At 40.1% G+C, this 21,887-nt stretch overlaps 2 protein-coding genes across 3 annotated transcripts in view; one reads left to right on the top strand and one right to left on the bottom strand.

Annotated features, from left to right (window-relative positions):
- snd1 (staphylococcal nuclease and tudor domain containing 1) overlaps positions 1–8,019 on the bottom strand; it is a 156,601-nt gene extending 148,582 nt beyond the window's left edge. The window contains exons 1-7 of the mRNA XM_036576784.1: positions 7,776–8,019; positions 5,851–6,000; positions 5,541–5,661; positions 5,063–5,144; positions 1,956–2,116; positions 1,152–1,243; positions 580–738 (exon numbers count right to left, since the gene is read on the bottom strand). Of these exons, the coding sequence (XP_036432677.1) occupies positions 580–738; positions 1,152–1,243; positions 1,956–2,116; positions 5,063–5,144; positions 5,541–5,661; positions 5,851–6,000; positions 7,776–7,853 (843 nt within the window). The 5' untranslated portion in view covers positions 7,854–8,019. The remainder of the gene's footprint in view (positions 1–579; positions 739–1,151; positions 1,244–1,955; positions 2,117–5,062; positions 5,145–5,540; positions 5,662–5,850; positions 6,001–7,775) is intronic.
- Positions 8,020–14,812: 6,793 nt separating this feature from the next.
- On the top strand, positions 14,813–20,689 carry pax4 (paired box 4). 2 transcript variants are annotated; one of them, XM_036575504.1, is made up of 10 exons: positions 14,813–14,837; positions 14,952–15,016; positions 15,561–15,639; positions 17,446–17,570; positions 17,663–17,878; positions 18,123–18,192; positions 18,319–18,468; positions 18,653–18,735; positions 19,423–19,495; positions 20,005–20,689. In XM_036575504.1, the coding sequence occupies exons 3-10, from the start codon at positions 15,603–15,605 to the stop codon at positions 20,331–20,333; spliced, it is 1,083 nt and encodes a 360-aa protein (XP_036431397.1). In that variant the 5' UTR covers positions 14,813–14,837; positions 14,952–15,016; positions 15,561–15,602; the 3' UTR covers positions 20,334–20,689. The 2 variants fall into 2 exon arrangements, with proteins under 2 accessions (XP_036431397.1, XP_036431399.1); XM_036575506.1 differs by lacking the exon at positions 15,561–15,639 and having other exon boundaries at positions 14,828–14,837.
- The last annotated feature ends 1,198 nt before the right edge of the window (positions 20,690–21,887 follow it).

The following is a 21,887-nucleotide window of genomic DNA, read 5'->3' as shown; positions in this document are numbered from 1 at the left end:
TGAGGTCTGTCCCTGGAGCACTAGGCTTCGTAACCAGCAGCTGCTTCCAACAGGGTCAACCACGGTCTTTCAGTGGCCAAATGAGGCAAATGAGGTGCAAGCGCTTAGCCCTGAGACCCACACAGGGACCCACTGTTAGCCCTAACAGCACATTTCCCTTTTATACCATGGCCGCCGCCAGTTTCAATAACATGAGGGTAAAGTGAGACAGGCCAGGCTGAAAAGAAGCTGTAAAATGCACTGTGTACGGTACTGGCCACTGCTTACAGCACAGAAATTAGATAAAGATTGGCCCTTTGAAAGGACTAAAGAAGAGAGAGAATGGGCAGATGATCTAAAGCACTGGAGTTGGCTGAAATGCCCTCTCTCAATTTTCCTTTCAACTGCTGTAAGAAAGAAGCCAAGTGTTTCTCTTCAACTCTAAACCGACTGACCCTAGTGACTCAATGATGGGATAGGCTCCTCCTGGTTTCTCTCAAGTTTGCTTCCTTATACTATTTTGGAAGTTCACCTTACTGCATGTACCCTGCATAAGCTAATCAATGTTAACAATTGGTCAAGTGTAGGTGGTGATCATACCGGGTGGAGGATAGTGCCCAAGATGATCTGGTTAGGGCAAGACTCCAGAATAATCTGCACATCCCTCTGAAGCAGCCGTGATTCCGTGAAGAATTTTGCCTCAGCTGCAAACGGCTCAGGGGTCTCTGTTCCATCAGCTTCCCGTTTAAATGTTGGGCACTGAGGAAGATGATTGTACACTCAGAAACTCAAAAACATACATAAACTTGTTACCTCTTAGTTTATACATGCAATGAAACGGTATACGTATTCTGCTGAAAAGGTATAAACGGTAGGGTGACCATATTTTGGTTCTCAAAGAAGAGGACACTGGGGGTAGGAGGGCATCATGGGACAAAGTAGAAAACAAATGTCAAAATGAAAGTAAAGGCATGTCCCATTTTAGGCAATTTAGAAATCTTGGCCAAGCACACTTTTCCAAATAGAGGACATGTGGTGGAAAAAGATGTATGGTCACCCTAATGTTAGGATTTTGACAGAACAGAGTCTTTTTGCTGGCACACAACACTACACAAAAACAATGCACAGATGCACAGAATACTCGAAGCAAACCATTGCTGTGAAGGTCTCACCTTAACTCCAGACAGCATCACTGTGACAAGGTAGTAGTCCGGTAGCAGAAGTGCTCGCACAACACTGCCATCTCGAACATGTTCGATAATAGCTGAGGGTGTGCAGGAGAAATCGGAGAGAGAGAGCACGAGAGAGAGAGGCAGAACATGAAGTCATTAAGATGTAACACCATTTTAGAAATTGGGAGAAAATAAAGAGGAAAAAAATAAAATAAATAAAGAACTGCTTCTATTACCCCATATCATCTTGAACATTAGGCTGAACATTAATAGCAGCCTTGTGGCAACTGCAAACATAACCTGAACTTCTCGTTTTCTCAGTCTTGAAGGGCAGACTACCTTCTGTATTTACAAAACAGGCCACCAGGAAAAACAGAGTACCTTAAGTTGTACACCCTATAAATCACTATTCTCATTCTGTAGTGCAGCCACACAGCTGAATACATTCCCTGAACAGAACACAACCAATTCTTTCAAGCCATTCACTCTCATTTGCAGCATGTCATCTGGCTGTGCGGCAGAGGTCAACTCTGAACAGCATCTGAGTCACTATTCAATTTAACTGAGAGAAATAAGCTCTCTCTCATCTGGATGAGGGAACGCTATAGGGGAAAAGTGTTGCTAGGAATGACACAGTGGTGGAGTGTGATAAGGGCCAGGAAGCCATTAGGAGTCTGAAATATGAAATATAAAAAGCCTCCTTTTAAGGTGAGTTTTTGCAGCATGTATACACATTATTTAACCCTAATCGTGTGTCATAAGCTACTACCAAGAGTCATATAGATTATGCAGCCTAGGCCTCACCGTTAACTGGCTTCTGGTGCAACGAGTCCACAAAGTTCCGAGGGTTCTCGATGCTGTACTTCAAGTCACGAATTGTGTGTGCCCCTCCACCTTCAGACCAAATCCCTTTCTTAGCAGCCTTTGCTTGGTCTTCCAAATCACAAAGTCTGGCCTGCTCAGGACTGAAACACACACACACACACACACACACACACACACACACACAGGAGTCAGATATATCTTTTCTTTGCGTATTTCACTTTTCTTTGCCACATTTTTAGAGCAAACTTTTAAATTACACAGAGCTACTGATTAACCTGTGTATACAGTAAAACTTTACTGTCATATCAAAGTGTATTTAAAAACTGACAGCATGATAGAGTAAAACATTCTCTGACATTTCAGATCAATTGCCTGCAGTCTGTATCAGAGGATTCTTAACTGGCTTTGGTGTGTTCGGAGTGCTTGGGCCCAGATTGTGAGGCGGCCCACAAAGATCAGACCCCTTTGAGGACCCAGCAGCTTTTGATAACCCCTTCAAATGCATTAGTTCATTATTAAACCCTAACACATGTTTCAATTAAGTTCATTGTTGTTCAAAAACCCAGCATTATCTTGAAGGGGAATTAAAATGTCTGACCACGACAGACGGTCGTCTGAAGATTTTTAATAAGTCCCTATCAGTTTAAGTCTCGCAGGCCCAACTAACACAGAGTCTAGAGGGGAGAGAGAGAGAGAGAGAGAGAGAGAGAGAGAAAAAACAAGGTTAAGAAAATGGAAAGTTAACTTGTTTCCAAAACAATAATAATTAAAAAAAAAAAAAATCAAAGAAGGGATAGAGGAAGAAAAAAGAAAGACACCAAAGTCTATAAATCACCAAAGTCCTATTCGCTTTTGATCGGACTACCAGATCAATGAGCATAAAGAGAAGTGATAGTGAGACAGGAATCAACAATGAGCTATCTGATACAGAGAGGATCCCTCTCTAAATCAATCACTCAAGTTCAAGAGGACTAACTCAGCTTTGGAGCGTCTGGTCTCTAAAGACCCCAAAAGGCCTGATACAAAGGAATGCTCCAACACGGCATGATGCAAAGTTACTTTGATTCAAACATCCCACTCTACAGCAGCAAATTTCTGGCCGCCTACTGCTTATTACATAACCCAAGGAGCAGGCCTTCACTTATGCAGCCCATCTTAAAGTTTGCTGCCAAATCTCACCTTCCAGCTGAAGGAGAGAGAGCGGAGCGTACAAGGTGGCCCCATATCCGAAATTTTGCAAAGGACAGTTAGACTGATATTTAGCTGACAACCATTCAGGTAGGACAGGAGGACAGAAAAGGGCACGCATAAATTAGTATGTGAAGGCGATGCAAATGTTAAATTAATATGAAGATGTATCATGTAAAAAGTTCCAAAACAAGCCTTGGCTTCATATAAATGTATCCCAGTGCTGTGTTTACGTTGGGCATTACTGGTTACATGTAGTAATCAGTGAGTTGGTACTAAAGCAGTTTATCTCAAGCGTAAATCTCTTGATCGCAACACCACTGACACCTTCCATTACAATCTCCATTACTGCCATTACAACCTTTACATTTCAAATGTCATACAGGTAATTACAGCTTCATGCCTATTACACTTTATTGTGGCTTGTCATGCATGACGACAGAGGCACCCCTGCAACATATTAGTGCCATGATATTAACACTCAAATGACATTTCAAATGTTCACAGCCATGTCCAGTTCAAGTGCAGAAGTGTGATATGAAAAAACTTGGGAACACAAAGAATAAACTAAATGAGGATTGCTATCCAGATGTACATTATAACAGCATAACTACCATTATCCATTCCTCAACACAAAAATGTAAGGCTCAGTTAACCTAGGGGTTGGCAATACAGCAAAAATATGAAAATAATTCACCAGATTTTCACAATATACAAAACTATAAATCAAAAACAACAATCATTTTTATTCAGTGTTTTACACACTGCACTAAATTTAGTTCATTTGGACTAAATATGATCTCTTTTTAATGAAATGGCTTTTTTAAGTACTGATAATAACAACATGCTCAAATACCAGTGGGCAGTATGGCCACACATCTATATAAACATGCCTGAATGTAACGGCTACACTATTTAAGTTGAACAGGCGATTTAAGTTATAGACAACTTTGGATCTGTCGAATTTCTCAAGTTATCTCTCTCACGCGTGCATCCTGTATACTCGTTCATCCGTCAGAAATGTTTCGGTTTGAAAACATTGGAAAATATGACAGTCAGTCATTCACGCTTCAGTACCAGCTGGTCTACAGGTTGTTTCGCACACAAAACCCCAACCAGCTATTCCTTTAGCTATGCTGATGTAAGAACAACATGGACTACATCTAACGAAATTGACTAGACAGCAGGAGGTGACTACAGGGACAGCTGCATTTTCATTTGCGTTTGAAAAGTGATTAACATCCATGACTGTAATGTTAGACTAATGTTAGCGTGATTTCAACTGTTCGTATGTTGCATAATCGACGCTTTAGTGGTACCGGTATCATGCTTCTGACAAAACTCTTACCAGAGGAATAATTTAAGCTGTATACCGCTCACTACTATGCTCGAAAGCATGGTGTTACATATTACAAAAATTTCCCACCCCTTTAATTGACCTGCTATTTCTTTCTACTGTTCTTTGGAAAATTAAGAGATCGTTTTAATAAGCAGCATCTATCTACATATGTAATTACCTGTTAACTGTGGCCATTCTGCACTGCAGTGTTAGTGCATGACTCAGTTTGCTTTTACACCCCCTCTTAGACTTAGTCACACTGCAGCATCCATAAACATAAGTGTAAGGGCTGAGTGTGCTAAACAGTATGTTCTACTTACATATCATTTAATCAAGATAATACTACAGTGTTAAGAGATTCTTGTGTTGCACGGCAAAGATAAACAGCTGCATCAACTGGACAAGTATACATGCAATGGAAGCAACCCTCCTACTGGTGGAATAGAAAGGTACGTGGCTCAGACAGAAGTCAGTCTTTTTTTTTTTTATGCTTTCTTTCTTTGAGCACAACCATTCAGACACTGTAACACACACACACACACACACACACAATTCTTACTTGGTGCCTCTGATGCCCTCTCTGCGGACTGTGGCAAGTCCCTCTGCAACCAGCGACTCAGCAATGTTTTCTCCTGATGCTTCTGAGGAGAGAAACAACAAAAAAGGACATTGCTATAACTGATAAAACCAAAATGAACAATATATGCCTACTTCTTTCATATAATATGAAAGAAGTCTGACACACTTTTGAACTCGACCTAGCACACTTGAGGAGTAAATATAACACGCTGCACAAACAAATCAGATCAATGATGCATAACAAATGCACCTTAACACGGTAATGTAGAACCAGCTCTTGCCTTTTGTCACCTAATTAATATGATTTTATGGGTCTGATGATCCTAAGTTAGCACTATGTTTAATTCTGAGTTCATGATGGCTTAAGATCTGCTCTAAAGCAATACTCCGTATGCCCTTTCACACATACAAGGACTTCAATGGCAGTTAAAACATCACGTAAAAACAAAAAAACTTACCCTTTCCCAGGTATACCATGCCATACTCCCTTCCCTGCTGGGTTTTGATCTCTACAGTGAAGCACACCTCTTTCCCAATCAGCTTTTTGCGTAGGAACTCACGAGCCTGAAAAGCCCAGGGCTGTAGAACACACATACACAGGGAACTCAGTCATTATTCGTAACCCAGTAATGTATTAATTTGCACTGCTGTCGGTTAAAAGCTCCAAAGCATGGAGATTTACAATCTGAGTATGTATTTCATGTGCCTTTCCAACAGCTTAACAAAACGTTGACAGAAACTGGATTTAATATCTCTGCTGAAACCCACCTCATCGGGTGTGTCCTTGGTTTCAGGCTGGTTCTGGGTAGCTCTGCGTGCAAGGGCACCAGCACGGACATTGCTGAGGTTGATCTGTCGCTCTGGAGGAGGGCCGCCTCGCGGTTGGCCTCTTACAATGATTGCACATCCAGACAGGACCTAAAAGAAATCCAGAAGAAAGGATTTTACCATGACTTCTGCTTATTAAAGACTTGACCATTAAAGCACATAAAAACACTATCTATGCATTTCAGCCTTATCTTGGTAACCTTGTGTGCAGGAGTACCAAATCTCTGAGAATGAAGATAAAACTGAATGGAAGTTTAACAAAACAATGAACACACTAAAAAGATCTTAAAGATATGAAGCCTGAAAATGCTCCTCTCAGTTTCAAAAAAGTGGCAAGTCAACAGAGACAAAGCATGGATAAAATCATTGCAAATGTTATTTAGACAAATATTGCATGTATTCGGAGAACTCGTTTGCGTTCCAGGGTTTAACTTATGGGTCAGGCCTCCTTGAAGAAATGCAGTCAAGGTAGTATGACTTTCCCTTTGTATTTAGTGTAGACAAGAATCCATTCACCAAAATATATATCAGAGGTGACACAATGGTGTTACTATTAACCACAGACGAGTAAAGCATAGCATTTGAGGCGCAGCCCAAGGGAAGAAGTCAGTCTTCTAGAGAAGTTTCTCTGAAAAAGTTTTAATTCAGCTGGGAAAACCCTCGTCTTAAAATTACCAGTGTTCGGAAGGAGAGCCTAAAGTTTTTTTAGGATTTTTTTTTTGGAAAAGTTATCCAAATATCCTCCAATTTCACAACGCTCAAATCAATCAAATCGTGTCTGCAGCTGGAGAACACGAAAGCGTGTGTCTATGTTTATCAAGCCACAAAAACACTATAACCTAAAAGTTCTGCGAATTTAAAAACGTTGTGTTTTGAAAATAATGCCTGTTTGCGCTTTTTAAAATCACTTATTTCATTTTCTTCATTTATCCCACATTTTAGAGCAGAGCTCCCTGCTGTTAGCTAGCTAACTTAGCTCAGAGGAACCGTCGGGCCAAAGATCTGCCGCTAACAGCTACGTGTCAGTTTCTCGGAGCAGCTTAAGATCAACATCTGGCAAAGTAAACATGCAACAATAAAACGTCCTATGTATGCACGGAACTCCAGCTCAACGATAAATCACCGTTCAGCGGATAGAGTGGTCCTGCACTTAACCTAAACATGGAAACAGAACCGAACCCCAGCCTAAACTGATACATATGAAGTTACAGTGTATCGCCGTTAGCTCACTAAGCTAGCTAACTGTCTTTGGTCAAACTCTAACGGTCCCTCGTTCGAACACACAGCGCGAGCCGAGATTCAAATTTCTTCCAACCGTTTTTCTGAACTAATCCAGTTGCGTGCTAAACTGAGTACAGCCAGGGCCAACTAAACAAGGCTGCATTCAACGTTACACGTTAACCACTGTATTAAAGTTACACTTAATTAGCCTGTTAGCTTACACCAAGACAGCCTGGAGTGCTGCTGGCAGTGAAACATGAAGCAGCTGGTACCGCTCAGGACCCAAGTTTGAGATTAAATCAGAACTTCGGGGAGACACTGAGTTAAAAGCCAAAACACACTCAGTGCTGAAAAGCAGTGTGGGTAATGTATTTTTAGAGAGGTTGGTTCGTTTACCAACAACTTAAAAACTACTGAGGCAAGACAGCTGCGCTTTCTAATTAGCCACGCAGCTAACAGCTCTGTAACTTCTCTAAACTCGTGTTTACGGCTCGGACAGGCAGGAGACGTGTGAGCGCTGCGAACAGCTGCCGACTGAATAGAAGGAAAAGTGTGTGAGGCTGCTAAGCTGAAACGTGGCTCGCCATAAAGAAACTTGAGAGGTGCTGCGGGCGGGCGCTGCTCCGCTCCGCTCTGTGTCCTACCATCTTCACTATTCCTCTCTGCAGCGCCGAAGCCGCAGCCGGGCTGGACTGAACCGGGCCAGATACGGGAGTCGCCATGTCCGCTGGGCTGAAGAAGTCCGTTCAGGGGGTAATTAAGCAGGCGTGGACGCGAGGGTCTGCTGAAAGTGTTTTAGTAAAAAGAGAGAGAAAGAGGCTGAACACGGCGGATCACGCTCGCTTAACCGGAACCATGCGAGGGGTGTACGCGTCAAAGAGAATCGCTTCCTGAGTGAAAGCGGCCAAACCGTAGAGCGAATAGAGCGCTTTCACAGTGACGTAGACTGGACGAAGCAGACACATCCGGGTCATGGGACGGTGCGACACGTCAGCACAGATTTAAAAGTCGAAAGTGTCTTAGCGCAGCAGGAGAGGATGATGTAGTGATGTGGGGGTGTAACGAAAAGCTGGGAACTGTTTCATTAAATTAGCCAGAAAACCTAAGCCAAAAGTCATGAATGCCCTATACAAAGGATGGCGAGGCATCTATCCATTGGAAAGAGATGACTTCTAGATTTATCTAGAAAGATGAATTTCACCGATTTTTCTAATTTTTTGCGTAATTCCGTCGTTGCGATGTAAACAGTCATTCAGAGGGGTTTGATGTGAAATTGTCCATTGTAGAGAAACGTATTGACTTAGATTACTTTACAGTGTCAGTGATATAGCCGTTTTGTTTAATATCCAAAACCACTAGTGAACCTACACGTGTCTTCTGAGTTGTTAAATGCGATATTTATGATAGTAAAATAGTGGAAAATCTGAAAAAATAAGTTTTTGGGGGCTATTTTACTTTACAATGCCCTGCATGTACTCCTTCACCATTGACGGATTAAAATAAATTAACAACACATTTTAGGCCAAAACTTTATCACAAAACTACTGTAAAACAATGTCTCAGACATCAGGCAATGTATTCATAACCATTTTGTGTAATAACTTTTTGAAGCCTTTAGAGGCATTGAACTCTTCAGACGTCTGGTTCTTATCACCGCCACTGTGAACAATTCTGACTTGGTACGTTTCTCTAGAACAGAGCATTTCACACCAAACCGCTCTGAATGACTTTGTTCACATCTTAACCATTTAATTATGTATACATTCAAAAGAAAATGGAGTTCCCTTTTTTGTTATCTTGCTATAAATTAGTAATCCAAGTTCTAGTTAATCTGACCTCGAGCTGACGCTGAAGAAATTGAATCTCTGATTAGTTCAGCCTATGAACCTAAAGCCAATTAGTGTCAGTGTATTCCCTTGATCTGAGCAAGAGATACATTTATCAGTCAGATAAAGTTCAAGACTGGCCTTTAGATGTGTATACTATAAGACAGTCCTGACGTTTGGCTTGGTCATCACTGTAATCTCATCTATGCCCATACAATGTGGGTTAATCAGTTCGTGACATTTAAGCCCCAAAGGAGTCACAGAACCCTGCATTTCCTCAGAAATTACAGCTACCAGACTCTGCGCATGACAGGGCTGGCATTTTGCACAGAATTATATATTAGTATATACATTCGAAATTTATAAAAGTGCGGTTAACTGTTTTTTTAAGAGAATGTATTTTGCAGTGCCGTCTACGTGTATTAAGATACAGCAAAACCTGACTTCACAGCTCCAGAAGGCACTCTATTGGCCAGTTTTAGAGACACAGATTAAGCATAAGACTTGACTAAACAGCATTTTTAATGAAGAAACATCATTGGCATTGCAGTTCAGACCAAGATTTCCAAGAAACCAGCCCTATAGAAATGTGTGAGTCACGTTCAGATTCCCAATCTGATCAGTCGTTATCATTACTATCCACCAGATGGCGCCATTTGTACACAAACTTTGGACAAAACCGAGTTTTCATACAAGAATCACATTTCATCCTTCTATCTTATCACGTTTCAGGTAAACTGGTGATGCATTTCTGATTTGATTTTCTTAACTTTCTATTACTTTACCGTCAGAAAATAGCTACTGTCTAGGTAAATTTTAGTCCCCCAAAGTATAAACAATGTAAATGTACCACCAAAGATGCATCATGGTCTTTCAGGTCCAACTGTGTGTCATAAATGAGTTTTAAAAGTACACCAGATTTTTAAAGTAGGAAAAATAAATAAATAAAAAGCGTGGACTCAAGACAGTGTGTGCGGAATCAAAGCAACTTAAATATTTAACTGCAATGTACTATTATGTTTCTACTGTAATATGGTACAGGTATGTTCTCTAATTAAAAGTACTGGAGAGGTACTCTTGAGGGTGCCATCTCAGTGACATGATCTGAAAAATACAGTTGTTTAGTTTAGTTTTGTTCAGTTTTGTTTGCGGCTATGCATTTGGAAAACCGTGACAGTGGAAAACTTTGGGAACACCAGGACGTTATTGTGCGCTCCAAACATGAACGCCAGTCAGATTTGAGCGCATGCTCAGGGTCCTATCACTGAACGTTGACACCCCAGACAAATGGCATTTTGTTGATTTTCTAAGTGAAAATCAGTTTACACCTCCCCTACACGATTGTGTTTTCCTGCACATTACACGTTGGTGCACAATTTCTATTTTTTTTTGCTGAGTTTAACATAAAAAAAAACAAAACATAACATATGAAATGTGCCATAACTTTTGCACAGGCCACGTTTGTGTTTTTCCCAATATATTACATTCAGCAAATAAACAGTAATTGTGTGTTAAAATATATAACTGTTCTCTGTAGAGGATGTGCAACTTATTGTCACTTAGAAAATCATCTAAACATGTCGTTTGACCAGGGGCGCACAAACTTTTGCACATGACTGTGCATTAACACGACCCAATCAGAAGGCCCGTCTCACCAAGTCAGCCAGCATCCCGCGACTAACACTCCCACTGAACTCTACGTTTTAGGGTTTTTAAGAAGCCAGTGTTAGTACAGAGTGGCCCGGTGGACGCAGACTGACTCATCTACACCAAATGTCACGGCATTAAAGTAGTTTCATAACAAAGTGCTCGGCGATCTCTGAGTCTTCTAAAGAGAAAAGCCGTTGCTTATAGCTGATGCGTCTCCGCGCGTTTGGAGAGAAGGTCTAACTGCGCTCTCAGCTCCGGATTATGATGTTAGTGGTCGGCAAGCTAAGTATAGCTACATTTTCTTGTGTTAGGCTACATGGAAGACAGGGTGTGCGTAACTCTTTTAGAGACCCTAAAACACTATGGCTGAATCTCAAATGGCTCCCTGCTCGCTACATAGTGCACTGCATAGGTCAGGAAACTGGATTCTGCGCACAAATAGTGCCCTAAATGTTAGATAAGGAGTCGTGCAGCTTATGGCTGAACATAAATGGCTTTCTATTCGCCATATAATGTACCAATTGGGTGCAGACGCCATTATTTTATGACCTACATAGTGCACTACATAGGGAGCCGTTTGAAATCTAGCCTGTGAAACGCTGCGTCTGTGGTCGAGCGCTGGCTGGTAGACGGAGAGTCTGGCTGTGTGAAAGAACGGCTAATCAGTATCATTCACACCCGCGCAAGTTTAACGGCAGCCCACAGTACCAAAAGTGGTACCATAAACACAAATTGTTTCTCTGTTTAAGACTTTTAAAGAGTAATGTCCTAGAAGTTAAGTCCACCGTTTCCTCCCGCACTCATGAGAGCCGAAAGTGCGGCAGCGGTTCCAAAACAGAGGTGCAGGGAGCTGAACGTGCTGGGTCTAAACTTGCGGCGCTGCAGTTGGACACTAGTGTGGGGGCGTTTGGAGAGCTTTTTACGCGAGTATAATGCGACTCTATAATCCCTCCGACCAAGACCACCAGGCTGAAAAATGAACTCCTCAGGCACCATAAAACATTTCTGCTGCGTTACATCTCCGACCAAAACTGGCATCTTTATTCACGCCAGTCTGGCACGACGAGTGCCCAACGCCCCAAAGCAGCTTTGCGCACCGACGAGGCTTCACAAGCCTTTTATTCCTGCGGACTGCAAACGGTTTAACAAACTCGGTTTACGATGATAAAATCTCCAACAAAGCATGTCACATACTGTTTCTTATTTCTGTGGAAGCCAGCTGAAGGAATATAGCTATAAATACTCAGTCTTTCCTTCTCGTTGGCAAGGAGATGCTGGCGTTCAGAACAGCCGCCCCCTCTGCTGAACACAAAGAGTGCACGCTCAGAAATATGACTGTGCTGTAAGCAGGAGTTAATGTGTAATTAGGGCCATATGGCATTTTAAATTCCAACCTTTATTCTCACAGTCTTCGATCTGTGTGGATTTACCTAATGATGCCCAATTAGTCATTAAACAGGACCCAAATACGAGGCTGGTGTGGATTCTCTCTCGCTAATATTTGCTCTCCAAATATTTCCTCTGAAACGTTTACAGCGCATTTTATCTGCTGGGCTGGACAAGGGACATCTGTGAGCTCTTTTACGCCTCCGTATTTTCTCTAAATAATAAAAAAAAAACCAATTGTTCCACACTCGCCCCCCTCCGGCTCTTATTTGCTCATGCTTGAAAGAAAATGTAATAAAAGAGGGCCGGATGATGGATTTATGATTTATCAAAAGCACTTTACCATATGGCAGTCGTCTTTAGAACAGATTTTCAAATGTTTGTTTAAAAAAAAAGAAGAAGAAACTCCATTTGATTAGCCTAGCATGCGCCACGCTTAGCCCTGCTACGTAAGGATGCTCAGGTCACGTGACCGCCTGCACGCCTGTTTGAAGTTCTCAGCACTTTTATTCATTAATTTTATTTTATTTAGTGACCTACACCGACCGGACACTTTATTAAATACACCTCCTTCTTTCTACACTCTTTGTCCGTGTTATGAGTTCCACTTACCATACAGGAGCACTTTGTAGCTCCACAGTTACAGACTGTAGTCCATCTGTTTCTAGGTATACTTGGTTAGCCCCCTTTGCCCTGTTCTTCAGCGGCCAGGACCCCCACAGAGGATCATTCTCAGCACTGCAGTGTCACTGACGTGGTGGTGGTGTGTGAATGTGTGTTGTGCTGGTATGAGCGGATCAGACACAGCAAGCTGCTTGACTTTTTAAACGTTGTGTCCGCTCACTGTCCACTCTATTAGACACTCCTACCTTGTTGGTCCACCTTGTAGCTGTAAAGTCAGGGACAGTAAATCATTTGTTGCTGCACAGTTTGTGCTGGTCTTCCTCTAGTCCTTCATCAGTGGTCACAGGACGCTGTTGGGTGGATATTTTTGGTTGGTGGACTGTTCTTAGTCCAGCACTGACAGTAGATGTTTAAAGACTCCAGCAGCACTGCTGTGTCTGATCCACTCGTACCAGCACAGCACATGTTCAGAGCTCATCCTGCAACTTCAGGGATACTGTCCAAGGTCTTGTGGTGGCTAAAAAATACAAAATGCACGCCACTGAATGTTGAATAGACAGGTGATGGCCTAGCTGACCAATGCAAAGTATGTACTGTACATAACTGTTCTTTAGCTGTACTTCATTTGCATTTGTTCAAGTTCTGCTGTTTATTGCAAACTCACCCTGAGGCTCAAAAATGAGTTCCTGAGGCACCATCAGCATTTCTGCTGTATTACATACTGGAACAAAACAGACATGTTTATTCATGCCAGTCTGGTGTCCAGCACGGCCTTGTGCAACAGCCTTGTGCACCAACAAGGTTGCTGCCAGTAACAGTGCAAAGGAACATTTCAAGTAAGAGCCCATTAGTCACAATGCTGTGAGAGCCTTTTATTGTTATCTCCAGAGTTTACTTGGTTTTATTTGCCCAGATTTACCCGTACTTATTCGGGTATACTCAAGTTTCCAACTCATGTACAGTAAAACATAATAGTGAATAAGGGAAAAATATGTTCTTATTGATTGAATTGAATGATCAGATGATGAACTTGAAGCCAGAGCTTTTATTTCTGGCGAATATGTTCAGATTAAACCATCATTTCAAGACAAATTGATTCATCCTGCTGCTTCTATCATCATTTACATCCCCAGTGAAGCCTGTTATATATCAGTCATGCAGGAACAACCCTTGACTCTCTCTCACTTAGGATCATTTACTGTCCCATGCTTTCTCTGTGCTTTCCCTTTTCAGTACATTTAAAAAGGGATATCTTCATCCTCTCTCTGTTCTGTCTGTTCTGCATTGTAACTGTATTTCTCTTCTCAAAGTCTTTTGTGAATGGTGAACTGTGAAATTTTTACTCCTGCGCTCCACAGAGAGTCTGATTTATTTGGCTGGTACTTTGGGCCTTTCCTTCACAGCTGTAATTGTTTGTTTGTTATCATTAGCTGTTCCAACATGGTTTAACCTAGCCTTCAAAAAGATGGCTCTTCAAGGGTTCTTTAGTAAAGGCAATGGTTTAGAACCATTTCATGTTTAAATGGTTCTGAAATGGTTCTTCAGGTTGATGGAGAATGTGTTATATATGGTTCTATATAGCCCTTTTTTTGGAACATGTTTCCCTTGTTTGTGCTGTTTAGAAGCATGTATACCACATTGTCCATCAATCTGGCAAACCATTTCACCATGCAAAGAACCATTTAAGCATGGAATGGTTCTAAATAGATTCATTGCCTTTACTAAAGAACCCTTGAGGAACCATATTTTATAAGTGTGTATGAAAGACACTATCTAATAATAAAAGCTGACCATTCTATACTTTGGCCTCATATTTTTCATTTTATTTAAAAGGCAAATTTCAGGATTATACAAAATTTTGAAGTGAATAATGTATTTAAAGTCACTGTTGTGTGAACATTATCATGCTGACGCTTTACTTGTTTGAAAAACATAAAACAATTACCGAAGGGCGCGTGTATCTCATTCACACTGTGCTGTGTGGATCCTTTATTTCTATTCACTGATTTACTTCACTGTAACCTAACCAGAGTGACAGTATCTCATTTAATCGCACTTGTTAGGTGAACTCGCTCATCCGTTATTTGTGCTTTATAGTAGCGGCTTCCCTCTCAGCCAATCCGCGCGTACTACGTCACAGCCATGAGCGCGCACCGCTGTATTTGAGGAGTCGCGCGCACAGAGCCGCATTGACTGGAAGAACACAGGAAACGTCGTCGAGTAAGTTAATTACTTATTATCTATTTCATAACAACACAAAGTCGATGTTTTCTGTTCTTGATAAACAAATGAGTGTAGAGAGTTTGGGGGAAAACAGTGTTTCGTTCCATACAGGAAACTCGTTCCACCTGACAGGCCTGCGGGGATGTGCGGCACTGCTGCTGGTCTGACACACGAAGGTCAGCACTGCGTTCATTACTCTAAGCTGAATATCAGTGGCGTTCAGAGAGAACGTGTTAAACATGTTACAACAGTGACATCACTGACGAAGTCACAGCGTTGTTGTGAAATTATCCATTTCAACCATTTTTATCCAGTTGTTGCAGAAAAGATGCTCTACAGGTGCACTCAGAAGTGTTGAATCAAGTAGTTTCTAAGATATTTGACGGAGTGATATGTTCTTAACAAATTTAAGTAAATCACACTAAAATGTTGGGAGTAAAATAACTGGACTGAGTATTTTTATGTATTACCCAAAAATGAAGTGTTGAATTTACTTAAAATGTTACATCAAGTGGTTCCATGCAACTGACTTAAGTAGCTTTTAAGATGCTCAGATGAGTAATATAGACTCAACTTAATATGCTTATGTTTTACTCGTAATTCAAGTAGGAAAAGAACAAAGTTAACAGGTGTAAGCTAGAATGTAATTTCATAAGGTTGTTACTGTGCTACTGAGCTGTCAGGATAGAATACATGATAACTTGCTCTTACATCCAACAGCAATGCGGCTAGGCAGTTACGTGTGAGACATATGCACATACAATGGAAGGTAGGCCGGGGGAAAGACAACACGAAGAGAGTGAGTAAAACATGTAAAAGAATATGCAAATAGATGATGCCATTGGAAAAGAGAGTTTTACTAAACAAGATTGCTTTGACCAAACAACACTTCTAACGTAATTCTGACAACACACTATATTTCATTGGAACAACAGGACTGACTCACTGTTTCACTGACTTACATGGATTTGTAACATCGGTGAGAGAAAACAGATTAAAACCAATATAGTGATTTTTTTTGAGTGTGTGCGTATGTGTGTGTATATACGGTACTATGCAAAAATGCATAAGTTTTCTGAGAAATACATTTGAGGAAAGGACATATAAAGCTTTTCATCAAGGCTCAGTTTCCCAACAGCATATTAGAGTTAAGATCATCTTAACTGGTAGAGAGAGTGCATCAGTGACATGCTGATGCTTTCAGAAAACCCAGCTCAGGGCAGTAAGTGTTTATTTGTTAAAAACAGTAATATTAGAATAAATACAGTTTTAAAAATTGCATTAGGATTTATTTTGGTGTGTTAGCTTAACCATTTCCAAAGCTCTCCTTGAGGAAGTCCAGTATTTACAGTTAACCGTCATTCAATACCTGCTACAGCTAATCAGTCATTCATTTAATGAAATCACGTGCTGCTGGTGGAATTTAACAAATCCATGCAATAGTTGGAGTGCAGCAATAAGTCAGGAACCAAACGTGTGTTCTTCTAACATACACTGTAAAAGTGGCTGTCAGATCAACCTCAAAAATTACTTCATATGATAACTAGGATCTGAACTAGTTTTATTCAATTAAAAAAATCACATTGATTGAAAGAATCATTTATTTACAGTATTTGTTTAGGTTGAATAAAACTACTTAAACATGAAGTAATTTTTTAAGCTTGATATGATGAGCCATTTTTACAGTGTATCAATAACTTAAAAACTTACTAGTTTTACTTAAACATCAAAACAAAACAATCTTGTTACATATTTGTTTGAATAGTGTTCATTCTAATGGAGTATAAGGCTCCTTGAGGAAGAGTCTTGTTCACATCAGCTGAAATTGGAATTAATAAGATATTTACAGTACTGTACAGAAGTGCAAAAAATCTGAGGAAATTATTTTCAAAAAGCTGCTTATCTGAGAGGTACGCATTTATTTGCTCAGAAAAACACTACTATTACAATCAATACAAATGATATTTTTATATTAAGCGGTGATTTTATGTATGTCACTGTGTTCACATAACCATTTCCAAACCTCTCCTCGTGGAAGCCCAGTATGATGAGTAGTTATCATCCAGTACCTGGTTGGGGTAATCAACCCTTTATTAATTTATACAAAGAGTGGTGGTGGTGGATTTGAACAAATCTTTGTGATGGCTGGGGGTATCAGAGAGAAGTCTGGAACCTAAGCTTTGTTCTTGAACTAGTTCCCAATAATATCAACTTTTTTTTTTTTTTAAAACGAGAATTTTTTTAAATTTTTTTAACTTTTTTATTGCGTTCATATTTCTTTGAATTTATTCTAATAGTACGTGTTGCTTTTACAAGAAAAAATACAAATGTTGCCAAAATAAATGGCTTTAACAGTTTGCTTGGGTGCCTAAGACTTCTGCACAGTATCATATATCTTATTTGTTCCAATTTCAACCAAAGAAAATCTGTAATAAGAACATAATTTTTTTTTTATAAAAGTGGTTAGTGGGAACTTGCCTATGGCCTATCACATGCACATCCCATTTTACCATATAACTGACTGTCCATTCTTACTTCATATCTCATAATACCTGAACCAGTTCTACATTTTACACCAAATGTTTTTTTTCTTTTCTTGAGTAAGGCAGCTTGAATCAGCTCGGAGGGAGGTTTCTGAATGGACGCCCTCTGCCTGCGCACACAAGGAGGATGATGATTACTCTCGCGTCAGAGGGCATGCGCCCGTGCCACATCTCCAGAATCCTGAAGGTAGGAGTAGTGTTCACAGAGAACAATTACTTCATGCTTATGCAACCATCATTAGTTTAATGCTGAAACAGTGAACACAATGCAATGTGCAGGTGTCCAGTGGCTGCGTTAGCAAGATACTGCACTGGTACCGGCGCACTGGCCTCATGGGCCCCAAAGCGATAGGAGGCAGCAGACCACGGCTTCTCACGCCTCACGTTATCTCTACCATAGCCTGCTACAAACGCACCAGCCCATCGTTGTTTGCCTGGGAAATCCGTGAGAAGCTCTCAGCCGAGCGTGTTTGTAGTGCTGATAAAGTTCCTAGCGTGAGTCACATGCTGTTGTAATAAGTTTCTATGCGACTGATAAATTATGTATTTACTGACTCTTTTGGTGTTCACATGGGTCTGTATAGACTTAAATGAACTTAAATGAATAATTAAACACTAGTCATTTTACTGTGTGGTGATGAGAGAAATTGTTTAACAAAGAGCCAAACCTGTGATTACACCTCTTTATTAGCCTAAATGAATGAAGTCATGGATATCTGAGCTCCTTCTACTCTTGTAGGTATCTTCTATTAACCGCATTCTAAAGAAGCTTCAGCATAATCAGGACATGGAAAAATACACATGTGAAGGTAATACAATTAAGACAATCATCAAATCACAGGTAATTAAGGTGTATTGATATCTGTTTCTGTGTTACTTAATGAATGATTGAATGTATCTATTAATCAATGAGTGAATTATTGTCTTCCATGCAGGGATAATTTGTGATAAAATGGATGAGAAAAGGCAGAATTCATTCGCTCCGGGTGAAATGAATCAACAGCCAAATTCCAGCTACCTGCAAAGCACTCAGCAACGCAACAGGACACATTTCAGCCTAGAACAATGTGAAATGTTAGAGAAAGGTGCCAGACTTTTTTTCTTTTTTTTTTTTTTTACAGATGTTTTGTTTTTAGATTTCTCACAAAGTCTATGAGAGGTGCTCAACCTCGATAAACATTTCTTAATATTTAGTTAAAACCAGTTTATTTCCTTTCCTCTTTTCAAAATGAATAATTTTATTACATTTTCAATCCTTTCTTTGGCCAGAGTTTCTCCAAGGACATTATCCAGACTTGTTTGCAAGAGAAAAACTGTCTACAGACACCAATTTATCACAGGACACCATAAAGGTGATTTACCATAATAGCTACAATCCAGGTTTCTAGGTTTAGAATAAAATGCATCCAAAACCATCCAAAAACTCAGAGGAAGGCTCTACATTAATATGTTTACATTCACATTAAGCTGTACTTTACAGACAACATGATTCACCAGTATTTTGAAGACATGAATGGTTTGTGTCCAAGTTCTTTTGACTATCCACAGTCCACAGTCTAAACATAACACAAACATAACTTTTAAACTTTACGTTTAAATGCACTGTGAACACCCTTTTCATTTCTGTATCTGTATCTGTGATACTAGCTTGCTTCTGATGTCGTACTTGGTCACATGGCTTGTTGGGAGAAAAGTCATTGTGAGAAATCAGCACAGTGACCCTCACTACTGAGGAAAAAACATTTTTTTCTAACTCATGGACTACTTTGTGTTACTTGATCACTTGATGTCACCATTTAACGTTGTATCATTAATAATTAGGTAATCAAGTAAACTAAGAACATGTTTTATTAGTAAATGAAAAGCCAGCCATTAGCAAATAAAACTGCAGCTTTTCGCTATACATTTTGGGCACTAAATAACCTTATTGTAATGTGTAAAGTGTTTTCACTGATTTAACGAATGACTTATATGATTCTGTAAATCTTACATTTGTGAGATTGAAGGTTTAAATTCTGCATCTGCTCTTCATCCTGAAGGTGTGGTTTTCGAACAGACGTGCAAAGATGAGACGGGAGATGAAAGCAGGAGAGAGCTGCTGGCCATCACATGGTAGGGTCTACTCCCTTTAAGTTCTCCTTATTTTGAAGCTGTTCCAGATTCATTCTCAAAAAATGTCATTCAGTGATTTTAGAGGAGGCATTGAGATGCAAAACAGGATGTATCACAGTTCTGCATCTTCTAAAATCGCCATAAATAGTATGGTACCTTTTATGTTGCACAAAAGAAGTGCTTCAAATTTGTGATGGAAAGATGATCTTATGAAGGGGACTCATAATATACCACCTGGAGGTTTCTTTTGATGTCAAGAAGCAGTTCCAGTCTTACAGTCTTATCCAGTTTATCAGTTTAAGGCCAGTTTACTTAGTTTGTGGTCAGATTTTCAATGTCAGGCCAAGTTACTTCTTTAACTGCTTACAAACACAACAGACCTACAGTATGGAAACAAATGTGTTTAGTCACACTTTTACAAATAAAAACATACTTCCCTAGACTTACAACCCACAGACTAATGTGATACTGTTATTTACTAGAGATGAAGTAATTAGACTCTTTCACAGGTTTAGCACATCCTCATTCTCTGGGATGCACAACTGTTCCCTTCTCTCCGTCAGTGAACTGGCTCCGTGAGAGAACAGCATTGCCAGGGACCAGTCAGATGGATAGCAGAAGCTCACTGGCTGCTTTTCCAGTGGTCCAGAATACTGAAACAACCACACTCTCACTGGCTCATTGCAGCTCAAATATGAGAGCAGGCTTCCCATCGGATCATCACTTGAATGAAGCAAACATGCTACGCTCTCACCACAGACAGGAGGAAAGCGCATACAGCCCGTCACATTTCACTCAATGGGCCGCTCGTCCTTCATTTACTGGGCAGTATCTTTGACTGTGAGGAATTCAAGAGGACAGAAGACATATTTATAGAGGCATGTTGTGAGTTATAGAGACATCTGAAGCTGAGTTGCCGTGTCTTTGAAACTTTCCCAGGATATGATTTCTGTTTTTTAACAGCAGGGGGCAGCAAAGCAGAAAAAAAGACATCATAGGTACATATCAAACTGAAAGTTTGTTCATTATTTGGTTTTTCAAGCTTTTTCAGTCTTTCACGTTTTTTTCTGGAAAACAGTACTTGAATAAGGGAGCAACCAAATGTAAATTACTGTACCAACCAAATAAACCTCATTACATTTTATTGTAATGGCAAAGAAGTCATTAAACTCATGAAAATGTCCAAATGTCCTCATGCCCAAAGTACTTGATATTCACTTGACTTGTTAATAAACAGTTACTGTCACAATCATCAGCCACTTTGCACTGTGCGCAATACTCCAAATGTGGACAGAAGATTATTGCTGAAACCTGGAACCGTGGTCTAACATAAATTCAGTTTCATTCCCTCAGTCCTGGTGTGAACCAATACGTAATTCATAACTTCATGATGCTTATATTTATGTTAGAACTGCCATTTGAGGACCACCGAAAGACAAAAGATATCTTGTATAACAGGAACAAAATAAACCTAAGATTTCTGAAAGGCCTTCAGAAAATACTTCTAATCTTTTTACTACATCTGGAAAGCCAAAAGGAGCCTTGGACCAATGTGGCTCAGTCCCAACTATTCCACATGATGGCAGATCTGTTGTTTTTGAAGAATGTTTCCCTGTAGAAATTTTTCAAAATGTGCGTAGCAGCATTCCAAGAAGGACTGAAGTGCCTCTAAATACAAACAGCAGCAGCCTGGCTCCCTCTCACTGAAATATCCATAAACCGTACTGCCTGGAGTTTCCATTTTCTGTTATTTTAGCCTCTGTGTTTTATTCATTGCAACAGTACACCTCTCTCTCTCTCTCTCTCTCTCTCTCTCTCTCGGTCTCTCTCTCTATCTCTCTGGACTGAGATATCAGCTCTGTCAGTGAAGGTTCATCTAGTAAGAAATCTCTCCTGTAGACTTTGGCTAGTACTTACATATTTCTGCACCATAACCGAACAAGATCAACACTTGGACATGAACCAGGATGCTCAAAATTATATGAGGGAGGCACAGCTGCTCTGTCTAACGTTAACCTTTATAGGGGTCAACCCTACAAGCTTATTCCTAATATAAATCCCATTAATCAAACGAGCGAATGAAGAAATATAAGGATGTTGCCGAATGTTTCTCTTGAGTGTTTTTTTGCTCTTTGCTTGTCTTGTTTAAATCACTTACAATAAAGTCTTTGAGAAAATGAGAAAACACATCAGTAAACTGCAATAAAATCAACAAACAGGGAGTATATATTGTTTTTGAGGGGATCAAAGAGGGAAGTGTAATCTCCAGTTTTATAAGGATCTCAGGAGGATTGGTCAGGCTAGGCTTTGTGACAGGCCAATGCAATATATTTTTAACATTTAAAACAGGCCAGTCTTCATCAGCCCTGGGTTTTTTCACAGCTTGTCAAAT

The sequence above is a fragment of the Colossoma macropomum genome, unplaced genomic scaffold (genome assembly GCF_904425465.1).
Source record: "Colossoma macropomum unplaced genomic scaffold, Colossoma_macropomum, whole genome shotgun sequence".
Taxonomy (NCBI): domain Eukaryota; kingdom Metazoa; phylum Chordata; class Actinopteri; order Characiformes; family Serrasalmidae; genus Colossoma; species Colossoma macropomum.
The sequence above is the reverse complement of the archived record's forward strand: the minus strand, read 5'-3'. Positions and strand labels throughout refer to the sequence as shown.